Here is a 25,551-nt window from a genome sequence, read left to right on the forward strand (position 1 = left end):
CTGCAAAAACAACCCGGCAGAATCTTGCTCATTTTAAAAGAAGCAGTCAATGACATTGGTTGGTGAATTACTATTTACCTGCTTGGTTTTAAGTCATTAAAAGCGCCAATATAATTGTGAAATCTGTGATTTCCCTCACTTTCTAGCAATGTGCAATTGCTTTTAAGATGGGGAAATATCAATATTTGAGACGTTGAGAAAAATAAATACACAGTCACAGTGTGTGTTTATATGTCATTGGGATTATCAAAAGCTCTTTCTAAAAAGGTTTCTCCTGTAAGAAACATTTGAAAACCACTGGTTTGGAAGAGGCAAAAAGTGCCCCCACCAAGTTTCATGGAGCGTAATGTGCGTAATCCAACTCACTAAAAAACACACTAAAAACGTGACATCCTTGGGGGAAGTAATAATAATCAAACAAAATGCACTCAGCAACAGAAACAAACAATCATATTTATGCAGTTCCCGGTCCCCACACACATGCACACGCAATTAAATGCACCGTCTCCCATGCATAAACACCTTTTCTGTGGCTTTGACAGGCTGCTCCTCCCGCCAGTTTAAAATGCACCGCTGCATCGCTCCTAATGTGCCCAAAGAGCATGCCGCTCTAATCTAATTAGACTGTCAGTCAGCAGAGTGTTCAGCCAAAGAGAAATTAGGAAGGCACAAAAATCTACAAACATGAAGAATCTTCTCACGAGGTTGAGGCATATCAAGTCGCTCCCCTCCCTCGCTTCTCCACCCGTCCTCCGCCTCTCGGAGATTTCTCTTTAATAGTTTCACAGTCGCCCCTGCTGGGATTCATTACCTGGCCTAATTATAAAGGCAAATGAAATCAGCTTCAATACATTATTAATAGAGGGGCGCTATTAGGATTCCTCTGCGCTATTTGCAACAATATGATAGATTCCGACTGTTTTCATGCCTGATTAGAGTCACGTGCTGATAAGGAAAAAAAGTAAATGAGTATGCTGGGTGGGAGGAAAGGGTGAGGGTGGGGTGATGCTCTTAGCCGGACAGACGAGGGGAAATAAAGGCTACGAGTGTGGGGTCCACTGAACATAAACGGGGGTTTCATTTGTCACGAGTGATACATTCCAGACCCTCCCACCCAACACTAAAAAGTGTTAAGGAATATAAATTCTTCATAGTAATAATTAATAAGTTGTGAAATGCCCAAACGGGATATAAAAAAAAACAAATGGAACAAACAAAAGCCTCTCAATCGCAAAAGCAATTCCTAGATCATGATGCTCTCAGAACAACAATTATGAATGTTCCATTCATCTCTTATTCATATTGCAAAAGCGAGCAGTAAGGCTCATACGTAAAGATCACTTTCAATTAAGATTCATGAAATTGTGAAATATTATATGTTCTTGAAAGCCTTTAATAAAGCACCACTAGAAAATTTACATGTTTTCTTTTTAGACTTCGAGAGAGTACTTGTGACATGAGAGGCATTGGAAATTTTACACTAACAAAGTTTCAAACTACCAGGGTGAGTTTTTGTGTGTATGTAATAGTCTGGACATAAACCATAAGCAAAGCCAGAGCATCCAAGTGTCTTCGAAACGAATGGTGTGGTCACAGTACAAGGAAGGCGGGGCTTAGCAGTCATTGCTCAGACATTGGCTCTTTCTCACTGCTGTTGGTATTGTATGTGCTTGTTGTTGTTCACCCTGTTGGAATATAAAACTTTTATTATCATTCTTGGTATGCAATTACCGCTGATACATACTGCATTCTAAAATATGCAGTCTATTATTTAAAACGTAACTCAATGTCAAATACATCACTTTTCTTAATCTCTTATTTAAATTATTTAGATTATTACAGGAGCAACTTTACCATTAGAGGATGTATGTATCGTAGTGTATTATAAATGCAAGATGGGGCTGGGTTTTAATTTTTCCTTCTTTCCACACCTTTTTTGAGCTGCACATGTAGAGCTTGTTTTGTTGCTACTGATGAACATGGTGATGGCATTATGTTGCCATGATGCGTTTTCTGTTTCTTTTTATGCTATAAATTCATGTTCATTACAGTGTAGCTTAAGTTCATGGAAAAATGAAAAAAAATGTATTGGCCTGCTGAAAAACTAACAAATCAAATCAATTATAAATTTGTTCACTACATGGCAAACGAGTGTATTCACCTGTTACCATTCACACTGACTAGGTAAATTTGTGGGGAAAAAGAGACAAGATCATCATTATTTCAGAATTTGTACTTATTTTGGCATTTTTGTATGATGTTGCACCGTCAGATATTTCCAATGTAAAATGTACCCTTGGCTAAAGAAGAGAGCTTCAGAGGTTGAGAAATATCCTACCCAGATGGGTGACAGTAAATTTCTGTGGACATTGTCTAGAAATGGAAGAAAAGGAGGAAAGGATCCACCTTAAATGGAGAGGCAGGTTTGTACCAGCACTGTAGAAGTATTGACAACATACGAGATGCAGCTATGAGAAATTGACTCTTTTTGAGCCAGGCCGGCATCAAATCTCCCCACGGCCACTGGACACGAGGGGAGCCCGGCGCAGTCACCCTAACGCTGAACGCATCTGAGTCTAAGCAAGCGTAAATTTATATTAAATAAAACAAATACAAAAAGGCCTTCACAAGGATGTGACGCTCATTATTATTCGTTTGAAATCAGTTAAAGCCTTTTCTCAAACATCCCCCCCGGAGGCACAGGGGGGTTAAAAATCCATTTGCGGGAAGTGTAGCATGACAAGGAACTCGTCTCCCTGGAGACAGAGGATATGACAGGAGGGAATGTGTATCTGCTACATACGTACTTGCGTGTGTGTGCGTGTGTGCATGTTTGCGGGGGCATTTGAGTGTTTACAAATTTGAGAGTTATTGGTGCGTGTGAGGATCACAAACAGATACAGACATAAACACAAACCTCTGCAACATTGTGTTTTTGTTGTTTTGTTTTTTTTTCGATTTGAAGAGCATATCTATTGTTTTAAAGGTCAGCGAGAGCATGCTAGGACAAGGAGGCTCTTAAATAATACGGGCGAAGTCAAGAAAATGACAACCCATCCTCGTGTGCTCGTATCGCGTGTGTGCATAAAAGTGCACTTGTGTCCTATTGTTTTGTTGCTGTGTTTGTATAGCGCCATTGATCTCTGGGATGCTGATCACATGTCAAAATGTCTTTACTTTTTTCTCTTCATTTAATCATACCATATAAGGCTTGCGCTAGAAGGATTTTACAATTCGTTGTCATTTAGAGCTATGCCGGTTAAATAAATTAATAAATAAACGAATACACCAATTGCTAAACTAAAACCTTAGAGGGACACTTATAAAATAGGTATGAATATAAAAATTTAATCTGCAGGTCTTTTATTGAAGAGATTGATGACAAATATCACAGCCCCCTTTTGGAACTCGGCTTGTTGTTTTTTTCCATCATCCTGTTATAGCAGGGAAGTTAGCATTGTAATATTGCTCGGTTTGTCAGTTCTGTTGTCTAAAATGGCGGCCAATCGCCACTACAAATGAACATTTCTACTCTAGTCCACTTCAACCTATGAAAGTATAAAAGCATTCAGCAAAATATTTTGGATTACCGTATTTTCGCAGCCATAAGGCACACTTTAAAGTCTAGAAACTCGTCCAAAAAAGCCAGGGCGCCTTTTGAGACGGAGCGCCCATTATGTGGACCAAGTGCACCGCTAGGCTGCATGCGAACATTAACTGCCTGCACACTGCTTATATAGAGAGAAGGCGGGCGTGGCTAACAACAGCAGGCGGACGTGAGAGGGGAGATGGGCGTGAATGACAACGCAAAGGCACGCCCCCAGTGCAAAGCAGCCCCCTATGGATCAAATACAGAAATAGCACCCTCAACTGGTACTGCTCCCTTTGATACGGCGCGTCTTTTGGCCGTAAAAATGCGGTATATATGATCTCTAATCTCGTTTCGCACTTGAGTACAATGACAATAAAGGGATTTCTGATTCTGATTCTGATCACCACCACATAATCCAAAACACCGTGCCAATCGCTTCTCCACTTACACAGCCTCAAGTGGACAAGAGCAACAATGCGCACACGAACCCCGACTGCTTCTATTTACTACGCTAGAGTTTTGTTAAGTCTTTGAGGGCAGTCGGTGGTCCGCAGCTGCTGGCAGCCAGGCATGGATGTTCCCCCCGCCCTATGGATAACAAATAGTAACAAAACTGCTAAAGGCAGCGATTGGCCGAGTGGTCTAAGGCGCCGCGTTCAGGACCCAGTCTCCCCAGGAGGCCTGGGTTCGAATCTCGAATTTCCCCATTGTGGGACTAATAAAGGGAATATTATTATTATAAGACTTGGTCGCAAAAAAGACTAGGTTAGAAGGACAGCCGTTGAGTACGTTCGCCTCCGCCAATCGCTTGCAGACAATTTATGAAGCCGTCAGCGTTACGGTCCAAGCGGGTGTCGATTTCGGATAAACACCTCATCACAGAACCATGAAGGTGGTTTTGTCAACGTTGGACAACGAGCTTCACGACAACCGCGGTGAAAAGTTGACTTTGAAAAAAATTCAACACGCCCGACCGAGCACGACCTTGTTCTTGTACCTCCTAGTCTCCGACTTTTTTATTTTCTTTGTTATTGCAGCATTCTATGGCACCATGCTGCCTCTCCTAGGCTGGTCTTGGTTCAATTGTGTTGGTCATCCAGAGTACGGCACACACAAATGGACAAATCGGTTGAGACGTTTCAAATCTGAATGTGAGTACCCAGATTTACATTTAACAGGCGATAAGTAGGTGAGCTGAAAGTCTGGAAGGAGCAGCTATGTAATGGGAAGATACGCCAGTTGCCCAAAAAAGGAAACAGGAAGAGAAGGAAAGGTCGTCCGGAGAAGAAAGGCAAAAGAGAGGTCGTGTCCTACTTTACCGTCACTCCGTCTTGCCACTCGTGATCCTTCTGAAGCTGCTCTGCCTCATTGGCCAGTTTCTGAAAGGAAACACAAAATCAGCTGAGTGAGTGTCATAAGTCAACAGGGATCGATTGCTTATCATATACACGTCCAATCCAAGGCACAGACACTTAAACCGCCCACTACGTTTGCGTCTCAGGAAGTTCAGCAATGATGCTCCTGGGCCAATTTGCCTCAAGGCATGTTTAATCCAAAGTGTCAGTAATGGGAATAGATATACCGCTAACTATTGCTTATATTTTAATTTCACTTACTAACATTTGCAAGGAACTAACATTCATTTTATATCTTGCTTTTACTTAGACTGCAGTGAACCCCCACAAAAGAAAAACCCTTCGTAATTGTGGCTCACTAAAAAAGGCTTCGACTACTTTGGTCTAAATGAAGCCCCAAAATTGACTTCAAGAGTTCTTTGGAAACAAGATGCCACCGGATGGCACCGAAGCATTACTGCTGATGCAATAAATAATCATTCAAAAATAAGGATTATTACTTTAAATAATGCATTTTACGCGCACGTTACCATTTGATATTATACTTCATCTATAAATTTTAAAGCTAGCTCGCTTTCTCTGTAGTATCCTGGCCCCTAAGAAGTGATCAGGATCCTGATCATCAAAGTTGAACTAATTTACAAAACTTTGAATGAGTGTCAAACCGCCTCCTGGTTAATGTTAGAAACGATTCTGACAACTTTGTTCATTGCAGCAATCTGTATTTCACCCACAGTGTGGAGAGTGAAGCTGAAATACTAAAATAATCACAGTAGAAGACTGTGGAAGAAAGCAAAAAGAAAGAGACCAAGCAGAGTTTAGAAAAAGTATTAAAACCTGTTACAAGGAACTTACAAGACAGCTTTCTGTGTATAAAAGTGGTGATCCATCTTTCTTTGCGGTAAAGAAAAATGGCATACAGACAAATCAATACGAAAAGCACCTCTTCCAAATGTAGTCTGCAGTATTGCTCTTCCATTTGTCTTTCAAAATCACCTAAACGCGCCTTCAACTAAAGATTGCATTCTCGTCCTAATGGGAACATAGTGGAGTGAATCAACAAAAGGAGGATCTAATTAGTGCATTGAAATTATTAACCCTGGAGCCTAAGCAAAAACAGTGAGTGTGTGAGTGCTTAAGTATACGTGCGTGTGCTCGTAATGAAGCTCGCTGATGTTAACGAGACAACCTCAGTGAAACATTATATTGTTCAATTCGGGGAAAATGCCACAATGCACTATTCACTTTTACTAACCTCACACGAAACGTACACAGTCGTAAATCGGGGACCCCTCAGTGAAATATTCCTCAACTAGCAAAGCCACTTGAGGTAACCTTGAAATAACCACAATATATTTACGACAAAGCTTCCATTCTTTCTTTTCCAAACCCGTCGGGATCTATGATCTAGCTTCTCTTTCATCTTTTTTGATGTGGCCTTCCTCAGCAGCTAGAATGTCTTATCGCCACTCTGTCTGTCTGCGAAAAATACACCCTGTCGCAATCGACCAAGTCGGCCATCATTCCTCTAGGACCCCATCTTATCCTGAGCATTTTAATACAGTCTCAGTGCACCCAAACAGCCATGCGTCTTCAGCATTGGCCCAGATGGATGGGCAAGACAAACAGCCAATGAATCAGAGTGAGGGATGCGGGATGCAGTTGTGTGAGCCGTACTGGTGGCTGGAACCCAAGCGGCTTAGGGGACTGGATGAGTGTGGTTAGATCAGCACCAATAGAAAAGCTCACAGCACAAGGCCCACACAACACTTGCCACCAGAAGAGCTGACCCCACAAGTGCCTGATTGTTATACCGTTGTCGTCCATCTACAACGCATGACGGCCCTATTTGTCACCGAGGCTTCCGGCAAGGTCAAGAAACATAAACACGATGGTAATGGATGGCGATGTCTGTCCACAAGGTCTATGTGCAATGTACGTGAGCTACAACCCACAGACAAAAAAATATTTCTTTGATTGATGGTCGGGGACATTAATTTCATTCACGTCATATTCATAAAAATTGCATGAAAAATATGTACCCAAAAACAGTAGCTAGCTTGCCACCAACACCTAAGTTCATATCTCAATGTCACAAAAAGTCTATATAGTGAAACCCTGATTTTTCATGATTCAGAATTTCCAAATTCACGTATTGCCAGATTTTTTTATCAACTTGGGGCCTCTTGGTGCCAAGAGACTGCGTCGGAATGAGTTGAGAAGTTCAATTTAGGCAAAAATAGCGCATTGGGGCCATTTTATGGCATTTTGTTGCCAAGGAACTATGTTGAGGCTCATTCAAGAGTAGTGGTAGTGGCTCTCAATCCTCTTGATGCATCTATAGGCAATTCTAAACCTTTTTTTTTTGGGGGGGGGGGGTTACAGTTACAAATACAGATGGGTTTTTTTTGTTCAATTTTTTTATTTCATTATTTATTTATTTATTTTTACAAGAAATAATTAACAGTACGGTGGCATCCTGAATTAAAAGCTTAGATCCTCACATGATTGATAGTGTAGTGATAAGACAATTCATTCCTAAATCCAATGTTCTTGGCGCAACGCCGCATTCATACTTTCCCATGTGTGCAATCAGGAAGGAAACTTTGTGGGCGTTCTTGCGCTGATATGTCATAAGTGCAATATCCTTCGTCAATAAAACAAACTGCAGGAGCATATGAAGAGCAATTAAAAGTGGCTGCAGTTCATTCTTTGTGGATTCAACCCTGAGCACGATGGTAACCGGCTGCGCCTTTCCCTTGGCAAAACCGAGGACCCCATGTAGTTGTTTATTTCCGGTCTTGATTTTTACCGCAGGCTGTTGATGCACCAAGTCATTTAAACCACATAAACATTAAATTAATGGGGCCCTCTTCTTGTTTGGAGCGAAATCCAATATGCATCCATTGCATAAAAATGACTATGTGACAATGAAACATAACCTCATTAATAAAACGATCAATGATTGACAGAACAATGGCAATTTGACAAAGTTCTTGACGGCCAATAAAACCATTTGTCACGCCCTCGCTGGATGTAATGATCCTCCAGAAAATCTCTCCTGTCATAAAAATCCCCCTAGTGAAAGGTTGAGTTGCCTCACTGAAATCACAGAGCGAGAAGACGGCAGAAAAATGAAGGTGAGGCTCAGCATGAGGCGATTAGAATCTTTAATATTCATTACGCTTCTGTTTGCTCAGGTCCAGAGGAGAGAGATTCGTTCACTCAGAGTCTTTGCCGGGGAATGACAGCACACCAGGGACAGGTGGCGTCATGCTGTGCTAAGCGTCAACTTGACACCGGACCACCTGCGTGATTGCAGCAGCCCGTGAGGCCTTAGCACTGAAGCATTAGCTTATAAAGGGAACTCAACAGCGTACACTGCCGCCTGTGTTATCCGGACAGACACTCGGGCAAAACAGCTCCACACTGCGTGTGTTTGAGTGAGAGGGCACTTGAGGGAACACAAGACGGTCTGTACGTGATTGCGGCCTTGAATGCAGCCACTCGACGCGTTCCAAATGACCCCGCTGGCTTTGTAACTGGACCGTCCACACATCGGGGGCGATGAAACTGCAAAATGATTTGGCCGAGGCGGCTTATAATGATGTGTTGAGGCAAGGGCATTGCTAAACTCCTCCCTGATTGGCTGATGTGATCCGTTCCAATCAAAGAAGTGAGTCTGGGGACCCTTGAGCTCATTTTATCCATGCAGTACACAATTCGTGATGGTTGCAGACGACTATTAAAGCTGTTGACGAAAAGGCTGTTACACCAGTCGATGACTACAAAACACAAGGACAATAATCCGCTTCAATATTCACAAATTCACCTATTATTTTGTGGAAGCTATCCCCAGCTGAAAAACTTAACTTGACGGTTGTTGTGCTCTTTTTTTATTTGCCACAAAATGGCGCCAAAATCTCCATTTGACAGTAAATTAATCCATTGCCATCAAGGAACTATGTTGAAGTGATACATGACAACTGCGAGATTAGCTGTGTACAATTTGTCAAAAAGAACAGAAGTATTGCAGAGGTTGTTCGCGGAAGACTGTCGTCTGTGCACGTAAACACACACAAGCTCTGAATTACTACGTTGGGAATCAGTTTGTGGTAAAATATAAGGCATTATAAACATTTTGGGAGTGTCATGAATGACTAAATTTTTCACTATTTGCTGCAGGGCTCGGGCCTGATTACTGTATACAAAAACATCAATTGTCTGTATTTTGTCTTTTCAATTATGCAATTATATTTAATCTTGTCAATAAAGTCCCTTATTGTATAGACAAAAACAATATTGTCATTTAGTCAAAACCAATTACCGAAAACTCAACAATACATTCATTTCTACAAGGAAGACACTCCGATTTGAATTATTATGTTCTACAACATTTATTTTGCCATCCAAGTATGTTCAAAATACACAAACACCCATTTAAATAAAATACCATCTCAATGCTACAAACAAACACAAACACACACACAAACTCTCTCTCACACTGTCACACACACAAACGAATACCTGGAAGGCATGCATCACACAACAAAACATAATCGTCGACTGGCCAGTCCGCGGCCCGCATCCTGTTTATCGACCAGTTGTCAGTAGGGGGAGACATTTTCCAGAAATTCCTTCTTCTTCTTCTGATCCGAATAATATCTAATATATCGTCGGGATTGAGGAAAAGACGGCGTGGCCCAGGGAACAGACACAACACGTGACATTTCGTGATATACGTGAGATATTTTAGCATAGTTTTTATTTTGTCACCCATATTTAGTCTCATTTTTATTCAACAACAAAATGGAATTACCGATTTAGTTATCCTCATCATCACATGATCAGCATTTTCGGTGATTAAAGATATTGCATCTTCATTTTCGGTGATTAACAACATCAACACATTTGTTTAGCACTTGTCTTTACTTTGGCTCACGACTATGGCCAAAGCTCTTCAATGTCCAAAAATAACCTGCATGCATGTTTATAGAATGTGTGAGGAAGCCGTAGTATCCATGTTTCAAGTTGTTTTATTGATAACCAGTTCCCACTTCAAGATGTGTGAGGTAAAATCATTCCATTGCGTTTTGTATTTCTTTGTATTGTTAATGTTACGTATCTTTCCCTCCTTCCATATATCATAGCGGGATTGAGATATACTTGAAATGGCACGCCGTCATATCTTTAATGGCACCTTTTTCATCTTCGTTTATGGCATGAAATAATGCAACGTCTAAATGAGCGCAATTGTTCCGCATAAGTGGGCTTTGTACGGTGTAATGGGACATTTTATTATTTCTGTCTTTAAAATGGCGCTCGATAGCAAAAGACGACTACGGAGCCACAAAAAGCTTTATTTCACTTTGGCATTATTTGTTTATGACATCATTGTTTCTAAAGATAAACACCATTACTCTTTAGTATCTTAAAGGGAACTCAATTCATATTCTGCCTCGTGTTGCATAGAATATCCAGGAATATATGTACTTGTCTACAGTGCTGGAAAAGTTAATCTTGTACATAAACTAGTTCAAAGTTCAGCTCATAAGTTTCAAAATTAACTAGTTTGGCACATAGTTTAAACATTTGAATGATGAACTAAGTTGACACACAACTTTTATCTTATGTTTTTTTAAACAATATGTCGCTGTTAAATATTACCCTCAAAATAGTGAAATTTCCCCCACTGTTGCCAGCTATTCAGTCCACACTAGTAGTTCGATGTAACTCGCCGCTTCAATGCTTTTTTATTTCAACGAGGGATTAAAGCAAAAACATTGCAGTTTTTGATGACTGACGATGGCCCATATGCGACTTCCTGCAGACCCCGGTGTCTCAAGATATACACTACCTTCCCTTCACATTCGCCCAAAATATGAAGGAGTTGAACGGGTTGAGGTACAACATTAATTGTCAGTGAGTATCATAAAGACTCAAGACTGAAGACAGAAAGCCATTGCAGCTGTGCATGCATATGTATGTAAACTGTGGTGCGATTCAAAGTGAAATAGTGGTCTGGTGTAATAAATTCTTGCGCTATATAGCTATTATCCCAATCCAAATATAAAAAAGATCAAATATTAAAAAAAAAAAAGAAAAAAAAAAAGAGTCAATGACTGAAAACAAATTGAAGAGGAATGCTGATTGTCCAATGCTGAAAACCTGCACTTTAAAGTCTATGTTGGTACAGGATTTTTAGTTATTTGGAATTTATTAACTATGTCTGGGTGCTGAATGAGGATCATGGATTAAAATGCCCCAAACATTTGAGGACGTACGAACACCCCACTAACCCAAAATTACCAAAATATTGACCAATTCTTTTGTCAATTTTTCTGTTGTAAAGTTAAATAGTAAAAGATTAAGTATTGTAAAACCGTCAAATGTTCTGGCTGTACATTCATTCCATAGTTTAATCTGTAATTGGAATTTTATCCCACAAAATATAGCAATAGGCATCAGCCTAAAAAAAAAAAAATTCTATATCAATCAGGCCCATTTTGATGAGGCAAAACTGAATTAGAGAAATCTGCAACACATATTCGGTCGGTTTGTACAAGGTTGAGAAGATTTTCGAGAGGTAAAATCTGAAATCCAAGACACCCATATAACATATTTAAGTCATCATAGTTTAAACACTTATACATCAAGCGGTGGTGGGGGGGGGGATACACTGGTACCATAGCGAGAAGCTGCCTCTTTATCCGCTGACACACTCGGCCAGTTAGAATAATCAGCAGTGTCAGGTCTGTCAGGAGTCGCCTTGCGGCGATGAGGAGGTGGACCCAAGAAGCGAGGAAGCAGGGGTAGGTGAAGCTTTAAGGAGATTTATTGTGGAGCTTGGTGGGGACGAACAACGGGGCGTGGGCAAAGAAACAACACCGGCAACTGAACGAGACTAACTGGACGATGACAAGGACCAAACACGAGACGGGAACGAGCCAGGCGGACAGGGAACGAAGACAAGTGCAACAACGGGAGCGAAGCGCAAGTCGTGAGAGTCCGAGGTGACGTGGCAACAGGAGGCAAACAGGGTAATGACCCGACACTGCGTTGTCGGTCTGGAAGGTTTAAATAGTCCGGGTACTTAGGGGAGCAGATGGGAAGCAGGTGCGTGATGATGACTAGGAACAGGTGCGTGATGATGACTAGGAACAGGTGCGTAGCTGGTGAGAACGAAAACAATAACAAAGGCACATGGCAGGGAGGTGATGAAAACAATAACAAAAGGCACATGGCAGGAAGGAGGGAAGAAAATAACAACAAAAACACTGATGTGGCAGACACGGGTCATGACAGTACCCCCCCCTCAAGGGACGGCTTCCAGACGTCCCAAACGAAAACAGTCAAAAATGAAACCAAGTCCAAGAACGAGGGTGGGCGGAAGGGGGCCGGTAGGTGGGACCAAGGCCCGCGAACTAGGCCGGTCTGGCGGATGTCCAGGGGGCCAGACCAGCGAGCCCCGACGGGGCCATTCGGGCGGACGTCCGGGAGGCGGGACCAAGGCCCGCGAACTAGGCTGGTCTGGCGGATGTCCAGGGGGCCAGACCAGCGAGTCCCGACGGGGCCATTCGGGCGGACGTCCGGGAGGCGGAACCAAGGCCCGCGAACTAGGCCAGTCTGGCGGATGTCCAGGGGGCCAGACCAGCGAGTCCCGACGGGGCCATTCAGGCGGGCGTCCGGGAGGCCCGATCAACAAGTCCACCCGTGAACACTCAGGCGGACGTCCGGGCGCACCCGAGACCGGAACGTGGAGCGGCGGCTGGTCGTCCAGCCCCGCCGAGTCAGGAACGTGGAGCGGCGGCTGGTCATCGAACCCCGCCGAGACAGGAACGTGGAGCGGCGGCAGGTCGTCGAGCCCCGCCGAAGCAGGAACGTGGAGCTGTGGCTGGTCTTCGAACGCCGGCGGGACGGGAACTTGGAGCGGCGGATGATCGTCGAGTGCCCGCGGGACAGGAACGTGGAGCGGCGGCTGGTCCTCGAACCCCGCCGAGACAGGAACGTGGAGCGGCGGCTGGTCCTCGAACCCCGCCGAGACAGGAACGTGGAGCGGCGGCTGGTCCTCGAACCCCGCCGAGACTGGAACGTGGCACTGCGGCTGGTCCTCCAACCCCGCTGAGACAGGAACGTGGAGCGGCGGCAGGTCATCGCACCCCGCCGGGACAGGAACGTGGAGCGGCGGCTGGTCCTCGAACCCCGCCGAGACAGGAACGTGGAGCGGCGGCTGGTCCTCGAACCCCGCCGAGACCGGAACGTGGCACGGCGGCTGGTCCTCCAACCCCGCTGAGACAGGAACGTGGAGCGGCGGCGGTTCGTCGGATGCCGCCGAGGCAAGGGCGGCAGGCGGCGGCTGGTCATCGTCCACCGCTGAGGCAGGAATCTGGAGCGGTAGTGGATCGTCGGACGCCGCCGACACGGAGGCGAGAAGTGGCGGTGGTTCATCTGGCACTGCAGGGCCAGAGGCGAGAGGCGACGGCGGTTCATCGGACGCCGCCGAGAACGGGACTTGGAGCCGCGGCGGGCCGGGCGCAGCGGGGACCGGGACTGGTAGCGGACGCAGGGCGTGCTCCGCCGCGACAAGGACTTGTGACGGACGCAAGGCGTGCTCCGCCAGAACTGGGACTTGTGGCGGACGCGGGGCCTGCTCCGCCGGAACCGGGACTGGGGGCGGACGCAGAACGTGCTCCGCCGGGATAGGGACTTGTGGCGGACGCATGGCGTGCTCTGCCGGAACAGGGACTTGTGGCGGACGCAGGACGTGCTCCGCCAGAACCGGGACTTGTGGCGGAGGCATGGCGTGCTCCGCCGGAACAGGGACTTGGGGCGGACGCATGGAGTGCTCCGCCGGAACAGGGACTTGGGGCGGACGCATGGAGTGCTCCGCCGGAACAGGGACTGGTGGCGGACGCAGGACGTGCTCCGCCAGAACAGGGACTTGTGGCGGACACGGAACGTGCTCCGCCAGAACAGGGACTTGTGGCGGACGCATGGCGTGCTCCGCAGGAACAGGGACTGATGGCGGACACAGGGCGTGCTCCGCCGGAACAGGGACTGGTGGCGGACGCAGGGCGTGCTCCGCCGGACCAGGGACTTGTGGCGGACGCCGAACGTGCTCCGCCAGAACTGGGACTTGTGGCGGACGCATGGCGTGCTCCGCCGGAACAGGGACTGGTGGCGGACGCAGGGCGTGCTCCGCCGGAACAGGGACTTGTGGCGGACGCAGGACGTGCTCCGCCGGAACAGGAACTTGAAGCGCTGGCGAGGCGCCGGAGCGGGGGTCAGCAGCTCTCGGGAGGCCAGAACAGGCCCCAGCAGCTCGGGGGGAACCGGGACGGGGCTTATCATCTGGCGGGGAGCCGGAACGGGACTCATCTGCTGGCGGGGAGCCGGCACGGGGCGCGGCAGCTGGCGGGGAACCGGAACGGGGCTCGGCAGCTGGCGGGGAGCCGGGAAGGGGCTCAGCAGCTGGCGGGGAGCCGGGAAGGGGCTCAGCAGCTGGGGAGGAGCCGGAACGGGGCTCAGCAGCTAGCGGGGAGCTGAGACGGGGCTCAGCAGCTGACAGGGAGCCCGGACGGGACGCTGCGGCTGGCAAGGAGCCGGGACGGGACTCAGCAGCTGGCGTGGAGCCGAAAAGGGGCTCAGCAGCTGGGGAGGAACCGGAACGGGGCTCAGCAGCTAGCGGGGAGCTGAGACGGGGCTCAGCAGCTGGCAGAGAGCCGGGATGGGACGCTGCGGCTGGAGAGGAGCCGGGACAAAGCTCAGTAGCTGGCGGGGGGGCGACAGAGGGCCGGATGCAGCAGTCGGTCCGGGCACAGCCGAACCGGGGGCCCTGATCCCTATCAGCCTGCCGCCATAGGGAATCAGGGGAATGGGGAACACGCGGGACCAAGGTTACAGGGGCTGGTGAACGCGAGCTAGGGGGTGCCAGGGGAACGTGAGCAGGTGCTAAAACCGATGGTGAACGAGGGGAACGACGTGGCCGTGATCTACGTGATTTGGGACGTGAAGTGCGCGAGGTGGATTGGGAGGTGGTCTTGGAAGACTCAAACGAAAAAGGTGTCAGGAATGGTTCGGGGGGGAAAAAGTGACTGGTACTAACTGTGTCCGGGTGGCGCTGAGCGTCTAACAAGGCGTAGATGTGGTCTGCATCGTACTCGTGATCCGAGTCGACAAAAACGTGCGGGGCATAGTGCTCAGAATCATCTGCTAAATCATTATCAACTAAAGCGTGAGTGGGTGAATTGGCCTGGTGATCAAAATTGTCGTCGTAATCGGAATCAATGGTACAGTGTGGAGGAAGGTCGGGAAGGAAGACGAGGGCGTTACCGTGAAAGGAAGACGAGGTACGGGGCTGGTCGGCAGGCTGGTGAGGGGCAGGCACCGGAGGCTGCACGGTCGGTGCAGCTGACGTGGGGGCTGCATGGGTTGCTGCAGCTGACGTGGAGGCGACGTGGGTTGCTGCTACGGACGTGGAGGCGACGTGGGTTGCTGCAGATGACGTGGAGGCGGGACGCCTTTCAGCCAGCTGTCGGTCGGCCAGCTGTGCCAGCCTCATGCTCTCCACCATCTTGACCTCCAGCTCCACCATCTGAGCTGTCAGCTCCATGATAGTCTCCCGGGGTGGTACCGCGGCGGCGCCCTTCTCCGCGATCGAGGCCACCTGCTCCGCTATCTGGGCCAGTCGTGCGCCCAGCTCAGCGCGGCGGGAGTCCAAAAGGTAGGCGGTCTTTTCGAACAAGTCCTCGTAATCTGGGGAAGCGGGTAGCGTGGCAGACGTGGCGCTGAGCTGATCGGCGGGTTGGTGGGGGGGGTCCGTGCGGCGGTGTCCATGACGCCGCCGCGAGCCCCTCGCTGGGTCCTTTTTTCGTGGTCGGGTCATTCTGTCAGGAGTCGCCTTGCGGCGATGAGGAGGTGGACCCAAGAAGCGAGGAAGCAGGGGTAGGTGAAGCTTTAAGGAGATTTATTGTGGAGCTTGGTGGGGACGAACAACGGGGCGTGGGCAAAGAAACAACACCGGCAACTGAACGAGACTAACTGGACGATGACAAGGACCAAACACGAGACGGGAACGAGCCAGGCGGACAGGGAACGAAGACAAGTGCAACAACGGGAGCGAAGCGCAAGTCGTGAGAGTCCGAGGTGACGTGGCAACAGGAGGCAAACAGGGTAATGACCCGACACTGCGTTGTCGGTCTGGAAGGTTTAAATAGTCCGGGTACTTAGGGGAGCAGATGGGAAGCAGGTGCGTGATGATGACTAGGAACAGGTGCGTGATGATGACTAGGAACAGGTGCGTAGCTGGTGAGAACGAAAACAATAACAAAGGCACATGGCAGGGAGGTGATGAAAACAATAACAAAAGGCACATGGCAGGAAGGAGGGAAGAAAATAACAACAAAAACACTGATGTGGCAGACACGGGTCATGACAAGGTCGGTATTGAGCGCGCAGCAGACATGATACATCTCAGGACAGTATTGCTTCTGTGATATTTGATGAGACGAAGGGCATAATCATATTAGACATTAATATGCGCGCCAGGGTTGATGACAAATGCATGTTGTATTAAAATGTCATTGCGGTGTCACGGCCCGAGGGGTCGGCCGGCTTAGTGCGGTTTTGCATCGTGCAGCGGCTGGTCGGTCCATGAGAGGGCAGCAGACTGAGTCCCGGCAGCCAGTGGAGTCCGTCGGAATGAGAGCGGTCTGCTCTAAGCTCTTCATTCTGTCTCCTCCACTCGGCTGGGATTAAGGCCAATCATAGAAATCACTGAGTCAGAACCGTTCCTCAATAACAGATGGAGGGACTTTCCACTCCAGAATTTTAAAACCCTCACAGACAAACTCACTTTCGCTTCGCACCCTCACCCTCGCACTAGCTCCCCCCCTCCTTGCGCCACGCCTGCACTCATACCTTTCGTTTCTCCCCTCTCCCCGTCCTCTTTATCTCTGCCCCTGGCTGGGCTCTTTTATCCTGCCATCATGTGCCGTACGCCAATTCTTTCCATCAGTTTCACTTAACTGACCTCAAATGTCCCCGCCAATCCATACAACAACATCCAAGGCAACTTAAAAAAAAATTATATAATTGACTTTTAATAGTGCAGAAGTCAAATTGAATGCAAATTTTTGAGTCTGTCAGTTCAAGTGGCGGCCACAACTCAAGTTCACGTTCTGGTCAGTACTGAGAGGTAAGCAAGTGTGAATACTTTCTTACTCTATTGTGGTTATTGTAGATATTTTTAGATATTTTTTTTCACGAAATATTTTCTGACAAATTTTTACATTTTTACTCAGATCATTGGATGAGAGCCGTCTGGTTTTTTGAAAGTTGAATTTTAGTTATTGTTTTTTTAATGATATCATCTTGGGTTTTATTTACACTTTTTATTTACTTTTTTACGTATTTACACATTTTTCTTTAGTTCAGCACATAGATCAACCAATTCTACTTTAACGGGATTTGTTTTTCCAGTAAAAGCAAAAGTATCCGCACTTGTACTAAAGTACACACTTTTTCCACATCTGCAGGTCACAAGCATCTATGGCCTTTCCTCTTCTGAATAGTCTAACAGTGTTGAAGTCCATAATGAGGAGCAATAATGATGCTTAATTCCAGGTCCCTGATCGGTAGACAGGCAGCTGGGTATTGTCGTCGTATTAGCCAATTCCGTGCGCTGGATGGGTGGGAGACCCCAGCTTTGTTCTGAACTCCAAAGCCCGCTCGTGGCAGTCCCGCTAGTGGGGGCCGGCACCATTGTAGCATGTGCCGAGATAATCCCCCGCCTTTGTTTCGCCACGTAATCTTCCTCTTCCACCACGAAAATGTTAGCACTCTTCTTCTACGTTCCCAAAAAAAAAAAAAAGGGTCCCACAATCGTGCTGAGCCGTTTCCACGGAGACCGATTCAGGATGATGCGAAACCGTCATCAACCCACAGACGAGGAGAATTTACCGCCTTTTCAACAGAACAAAAATCCAGCTCCCTGCTTTTCTTCGCTGCACACTTACCCACAAAACGCCATATTGCTACATGAGATTGCCAGCATTGTGCTCGGGCTTCACCAAACAGGCAGCTGTAATTACTTTTGAACAATATAGGCTCTCTGAAGACACCAAGCTCCTATACGAAGGGTTTGGAAAATAATCACCCCTGATTATTAGTTCTTCAGTGCAGTCTACTTCACTGTTTATTATGAGGATTAATCGAATATACAGACTGCGCGTTGAAGTGCACCTGCATAATGTAACCAACAAACATGCCTTAAAAATGGGAAATAACATAGCTGACAATTTAAGGTGAATTCTAATTGAAAACATTCCCTGTAATCTATTTTAAAATATCGGTTCTAAAGAACAAAAAAGAATTGTAATCAATTGAAATATAGTCGCTGCAGTCACATAAATCCTGTCACTGAAACCCAGAACCATAATAATTACAAAAAAAAATGTTTTAAATGAACACTTCTCTCACGTCAATCAAAACTGAGGGTGTCGAGGAAGAAATATTCATAAAGCACTTTATATTTTGAGCGCTTAATGAATATCTATGAAAAATGGAATGGAAATTTTACTTGGGTGTATTTCATTCTACACAAAACAACAAAATGGATTCAAATGTCAGCGTTCACATATAGTGCTCCGGGATCGTAAAGGAATTATGCCGGTGTCAAAACTCAGTGTATTGACGCTGGGGTTATTTTTCTATTATGTCTAAAAACTGTTAAATGACATGGTTGACGATATAAGGATGAATTTGGAATTTTGAATTGAATCATTCTCAAATTTTCATGAATAATTGTAGCAAATGTCAGTCATTATAATTTTCAAGTCATCAGCCATTAGAGTTTATTTTGAATTTCAAAATATTTTACAGACTGTTAAAAACTCAGAATGCTGAAAAGTCCAATTTGTAGCATTTTAAGACCTTAAAAAAATAAAATATTTTTGATTGCCATAACTTTTGAATAAACAGGCCTTGTTGCATCCTAATAAAGGACCCCTTAGTTAACATCACTTTAATAAGGCTTGCATCCATTGAACTTGTGAGCTCATGGACAGTTGCAGGTTTTATTGCTTTGCAGGATGTTACAATAGCGTCCCAGAGCTGATGCTTGGATAGGAACTGTCTCCCACCACCAGAGAGTTTTCCCTTGATAATGCTACACGGGTTCTCAACAGGGTTGAGAAGAGAACAAGAAGAACAACAATTTTGATATGTTCTTTTTAAAAGTTTCTCCTGTCTTTTTAGATGATTGATAATTAGGTTTGGTTATTGGTTTCACAGATTAACCTAATTAATGGACAATTACACCAGTAATTAAGTAAAATAATTTGTATTGGACTTTTTTTTAATCAGAGATTCAAGCAAACCTAGATGCATTTTTGGCGCTGATTTAAAGTCTGCCTTGGTTTATTTTGTTGAGGACATCAGGGATTGGTAATAATCATAAAATAAGAATATAATATCTAATAATAATAATAATAATATTCCCTTTATTAGTCCCACAATGGGGAAATTCGAGATTCGAACCCAGGCCTCCTGGGGAGACTGGGTCCTGAACGCGGCGCCTTAGACCACTCGGCCATCCTGGCAGCCAAAAGGGTGGTATATTTAGTAATATGTACGAAATAAGGGTTAGACTCAGGGACAAAAATTTTTTTCTGAAACGTCAACGTTACAAATCACAACACATGATAAAATCCGTATTGCGCAAACATAGGTCAAACTCAAAAACCTGACGTGTGCAAAAAAAAAAAAGTAAAAACATTTTTTACCTCCGCGTCAAAATGTGTAGACACACATAAAGCCATCTCTGATTAAAATTTGCAGTTGACCAGCGTTGGTGAAGGAAGTTGTTCACACTGCCACAGAGATATAATTTGTTATCCCATCTATGGACTTTCGTCAAAATGTTAGAATTAAGACATGATTGTCTTAAACACAAAAGGAGTAATTCTCGCCACCTCTGCGTGGCATTAAACATCATGAAGCCTCTTTTCTCACGAATTATTAAGTCTGTAAAACCGCTGATCATTGGCACTTGCTTGTATGCCGAATGTTTATCCACATATTAAAAGCACAAAATTACCCAAAATTGACTCGAAAGGCACTACATTCCATCCATACATCTTTTATAACACTTGTCCTCATTGGGTCGCAGGTGGGCTAGAGCCTGTACCAGCTGACATTTAGTGAGGGAAATGGACTACAACCTAGAGTGGGCAAACACAGAGATTGTAAACCAGATCTCCTGACTGTGAGGCAAATGTGCCATCCACCAGTGCACAGACCCAACACAGATCAACAACTCCTTGCGGGAGATGAAAAGGTAAATACTTAATACAAGACAAGAATAGACACACCAGTATGCGTGATCAGACAAATGTACTTTCTCACATTGTCCAGCAGGGGGCCGAGGGTGAGGGTGAGGTGCCCCGTGACTCAAGAGAGCGTCTGGTTGAGTTTACCATCAGTATTTGACAGATCATCATAAACATGCCCAAACGGCTGCCCGCTCTCTCCCCTAAGTTATTAGCATCGACCAGACATCAGATAGAGTGAGCAAGTGGGAGCCAGAGACCCCAAGGGCGCCCTTTTTCTAAAAATAACAATGCCGTTTGAGATGTTAGCGTCTCTTCGGCGTCGCCGTTAGGCTTCAACCTTGGAGGTGACCCACAAAGAGGAAATTGCACAGCGGCGGTGTTGAATTTGCAAGCGGTGCAAATGAATCACAGTGAGAGAAGCCCTGCGAACGAGTACATGACTGTTTCTTTCGCCGGTGCATCTGGTAACAGGTTGCTTGAGTGACCTGCCTGTTTTCCACCGAGTGGGCGGTGGGGGTTTGGAGCCAAAGCTGTATCAAGATGCAGGGCATATGTCTCCTTGATCAGAGGTGACAGCGATATACACACACACAGACACACACACTGCGGCACCAGTGCAACCAAACGAGATGAAAGCTGACGCATGTCCTCTATTTATTGGCCCCATAGTTCAATTATCTGCTATTTGTGTAACAAAAAGTCAGATTATGCAGATTATTCATCATGAATAAAACAATGGCAGGGGCTAAAAGTCCTTGACAGGGAAGTCATAAAAGACTGTTGCTTTCTGACAGGGTTCGAGTTATTACTTGAGCTTTAGGCACACACACACACACTATCATCGTAAAAAATATTCACTATTTTGGGAGGAATTTATCCTCCATTATTCACTGGAAAACTATGAATCATTTTGTGTGCTCTTTCTGCAGTGCTTTGATGTCCTAAATCGGAATTGGACAAGACAAGCGTGGTACTTTGGGGTGGGGCTACGTTACACCTGGGTTGTTAGCGGAAGTTACACTTATCACCACATGTTGATGTACATGCACACTTCAGATGCACTTTTTTTTTTTACGAAACCATCTGTCAGCCATTCATTTTTAAGGGCAAGGATGAGAAATTAGTCGGAAATCAAACGACTACGAATATAGGAAAATACAGATTTATCAAATGCAAAAAACTGTTGTGAACACAACACTTATAATAATTTAAAGGAGACATGCATTATTTTCTCAAACAAAAATAGTTTTCAGGTGACTCAAAAAAAAGTCTTTGACATGTTGGTGGTTCGAGAATTACACAAAAGTGAGCCAGCCCTATAAAAAGCAAATTTCTATAACGTGTCACTTTTAAAAAATCTCGCAGGTAGACCAGCATTCAAGCACAAGACGACAGAATACAAAACCCTCACAGATGAGGAATTTACTTTATTGACTGGAGACTGATTTGAGTAATTTACGTGATACCGCCCCAATGCCAAATTACTCTGCCCATGATTTGGTCAGTTTGGCTGGTTGGCGAAAAGTGTCCTACATGTGCCACAAAGGCGTAGCCTTCAAGAGTGAAAATAAAGTTCTTAACAGGGGTTTAATTTGTCTCCAAACTCTGGGATGAGTGAGATCCAGTCGCTGGACATCACAAAAAAATAAAAACCCATTAAGTCAGTTTTTGGCCCAGCAGTACAAGTGGCAGAGTGACCCGCGACCATTTGCAAGAGAAAGGACCACCCCTTAAAACCGGCTTATTGCAGTGACGCAAAGATAGAGAATTTTAGCAAGTTGGGATACCTTGAGGAAATTATGTCATCAACCAAACCATACAATTCTAATGGTCAGCAAACTCTCCTCTGCAAAAAAACAAGCATACATCATAGAAACAGAATTTCTGTGTTTTGGTTACCCCCACCATTCAAATAGTAGCTGGGCCCTGTTGACTCTTTCATCACGGATGTCAGAGTATTATGATGAAGGGACCAAAACATTTACCATGACGGCGACTTTGTCAAGGCCGGCGCCAATTTCATTTTTGACTGAAATAAATGTACGGCGGACACTGCCCGGAAGGGAGGCACGCAGTCTAAAGACATATGGCACATTATTGCTGTCATTCTACAGGACAGAGTGTGCTGTTTATAGCCTGGCTGCCATGTTTATTGCCTCTTTAAATCCTGCCCACCTCTCCATATACTTTGTATTGGAGCCGCTTGGCCTGCTTCTGTCTGTTTGCTCTTCTACCTAAGTAGCTCCGTGACCCGCACCGCTATCATACACCTCCCCACCCCCCATCCCCAACCCGTGGGTGCCACAGCCACCCCTGTCATATCTGTCATACGCGTTCACTCGCTGGTCTTGCTCTGGGCTTCAAATTTAATTTGCTTTCAATCTGCTGTAATTGCTTTGAGAGACATCCGTGTCTACATGTCTTTCCTCCCTCATGTCTACTTGAGGGCAGCGCGGCAGCTCTAGTGGTTGGAACGACTGCCTCACAGTCTTGAGGTTCTGGGTTTGAAGCTCAGAGTCGGCTGTGGCCTACTAAATGAAGCTCCTCTGCTTACTTTAACACAGTTCCTTGCCACAAAGTTGCCAAAAGATGGTGCCAAAGCAGTATTTTTATATTGCAGACAAGGACAAATCACAAAGACAGCAAAAAGGTGATTTGTTTCATCGAATCATGGCGTAACAGGAACACCCAATATAAATCTGAGTGAGAGAGAGAGAGAGAGAGAGAGAGAGAGAGAGAGAGAGGGAGAGAAAGTTTTCCAAGCTTGAGATTGTGATCCAAAATTGACTGATTTGATGGGTTTGCGATTGCCAGAGTAAAGGGGGAAAAAAAGAAAAAACATTTATTTCCTGAGAGAGTTTAGATTAATGTTTCTTTTTTCATTTTTTTTTTGTAATAAATGCATGTCGGCCGTGTCATTTATGCTCCATGCATACAGATCAGCTCAGTTTCCACTTCTTCACCAGATATTCTTTTTTTTTTCATTATTCCAGTCCGAGAAATGACAGGATTAGTTGCAGCGGTTTTTAAACATGTGATTGTTATCGTCCTCTCCTGGGTGAACAATTAATCCCTCTCACTTGCCTTTCGTCTTATCAACCCTCCAACCCCCCATTCGGGCTTCATCTGGCCTCCATTCCTCCGCTACGCCCCCACCCCCTCCTTCACGGCCTTGCCTTCCCAGAGGAGATCTTTATTCAGAACACAGAAACGGAGCTAAGTGTCCTGGTATTTATACACCAGTGAGTGTCTCGCCGGGGAACATGAACGCATGCTATGATGTGTTTTGTGTAATCTCTCCTTCTTGCTGGTCTGAAATGTATACATTTCACAATTCATCTACTGCGATACGGAGTCTATATTTCTCTGCTGTATTCCGGCTTTCTCCTATATTACAAAACGACGCATGTTCAGTGTTAAACTGAATGCGAATGTGTGCAATTGACTGGCAACCAATCCAGGGTGTACACCCCTCTCTTGCCCAACGTCAGATAGGCTTCAGCTCACTCATGACCCATTTGATTGCAGATTTGCCTGCGACCCACAGACAATGAAGCAGTTGCTTAATGGTTACTAGACGCCATCAATCTGCCCAAAAGGCTTTGGCTTCAGACTGTTCTGATTCCCAGTTTGAAATGTTTCCCTAATTTTGTAGGCTGCTTTAACACATGATGACTTTATTTGGACACCCGCTTCCGGCACAGCACGGCTTGTCCCTCTCAAGTACAGAGATAGTGATAGGAGCTAAAACGTCGTGTACCAGGATGAACTTGATTGATTTTTTTTTGTAAAATGGACTGGCACTGCGTCATCTCAAGGCAGAGTTGCAAAATAGTGATCTGAACACCACGGGCAATGATATATCATACTATTGGAGGAAAGCTATGTGCAGGATTTATGCTGACCGTGCAATTGTAATACTGCTAATGAGAGCCCAGGGCATACAAGGCCGTGGTGTTAAATCAGACTCAAGAGGCTGAAAGGAGTCCCAAAAATCTAACGATTTGTGCAGAGAGACTATATCGGTAGTATTCACATTATGACGGTACATATATATATATATATATATATATATATATTTCATTTCATATTGCAAGCTCAGTTACTGACCATACTTATCCTTTTTCATTTGACTGTTGCAAATTCATGGCCCAGATTTGTTTCTATAAATATTTACTGTAAGTATGATTTCATCAACTAAGTTAACGAAGATTATGATTTTTGAAAGTTGGTCCCACAGAAAAATTGTGAATTTGCTTTTCGCGAACCACGAAGAAGCAAGGATTCACTGATGGCAATATACTCAGAAACGGGCCTGAACTGTACGGCCTTTAACTATCATGCAGAAAAGAAAGCGGAAAAGATCTACAAAAAAATAAAAAGTGATCGAGAACAGGATGGAAAAAGACAAACTGGGAGCCAAATTTCCGAGCGCAGCAGAGGGGCGAGCAAGGCAGGCGGGCGACGACGAAGTGTAACCTTGACAGAGAGCATCTTCTGACAAGCATCTGCCTCCTATAATAATTTGGAAATAATCTCCATCCACAAAGGCCCAGCAGTCTGGCAGAGTAAATGCTCTGTGGCTGATCGATGGCTGCGATTCGGCCAGCTGCCGCTCGCCGCGTGCGCGGGCCTCAGCATCGATCTTGCGCCTACCCTCTTTCTCTCTTAGTCTCTCTTTCTGTCGCACAGGAGGAAGAGGATGAGAAAAAAAAGGCAGGAAGTCAACCAGAGGCATACAAAACACCTTTTAAAAAGGTGAGGTTGCATGCACGACGCCACCGAACGTGTGATGTCATTTGTGGGGGTGCAGCAGGCAGCACATGATGACAACACACTCACATCCACTCTGAGCACAAGTGCTTTACGGCGTTAACTGCCAATGGGCACTCACCCTCGGCAATTAATTGACTTTTAAATTGGCGACTATTAACACTAATTTAAAGGAAAAGATGCTGTCCTTCCCCATTGAAAGTACCCCAGCTTTGAATGATCATGGCGATCAAAAAGAACACTATGCGCTTTGTTTGACTCTCATGATATAAGTTTGTATTGATACTCATCACGTGACTATCGCAATACATATTGATGTTGAATTATCGCCCAGCCCTATCTTAAAATATATTCTACAGCTGACTGGGAGTGCAAAGCATTTAGAACCGGAGTAATATGTTCTGATTCCTTTCATCTGGACAAATGAGATAACGTTGAAAACAAAACTTCAGTTTGATTGAGCAATTATTGACTGTTTTTTCCAAGACATTCCCCGGTA

The 25,551-nt window shown here is 45.4% G+C and overlaps 1 protein-coding gene across 3 annotated transcripts in view; it reads right to left on the reverse strand.

The window, feature by feature from the left end:
- cacna2d2a (calcium voltage-gated channel auxiliary subunit alpha2delta 2a) overlaps positions 1-25,551 on the reverse strand; it is a 166,275-nt gene that overhangs the window by 77,306 nt on the left and 63,418 nt on the right. For all 3 annotated transcript variants that reach the window (XM_088309850.1, XM_088309849.1, XM_088309848.1), the window contains exon 4: positions 4,912-4,971. In XM_088309850.1, coding sequence (XP_088165976.1) covers positions 4,912-4,971 — 60 coding nt within the window. The remainder of the gene's footprint in view (positions 1-4,911; positions 4,972-25,551) is intronic.

The sequence above is a fragment of the Idiotropiscis lumnitzeri genome, chromosome 11, assembly GCF_059441095.1.
Source record: "Idiotropiscis lumnitzeri isolate Australia: NSW breed Sydney's pygmy pipehorse chromosome 11, RoL_Ilum_1.0, whole genome shotgun sequence".
Classification (NCBI taxonomy): Eukaryota; Metazoa; Chordata; class Actinopteri; order Syngnathiformes; family Syngnathidae; genus Idiotropiscis; species Idiotropiscis lumnitzeri.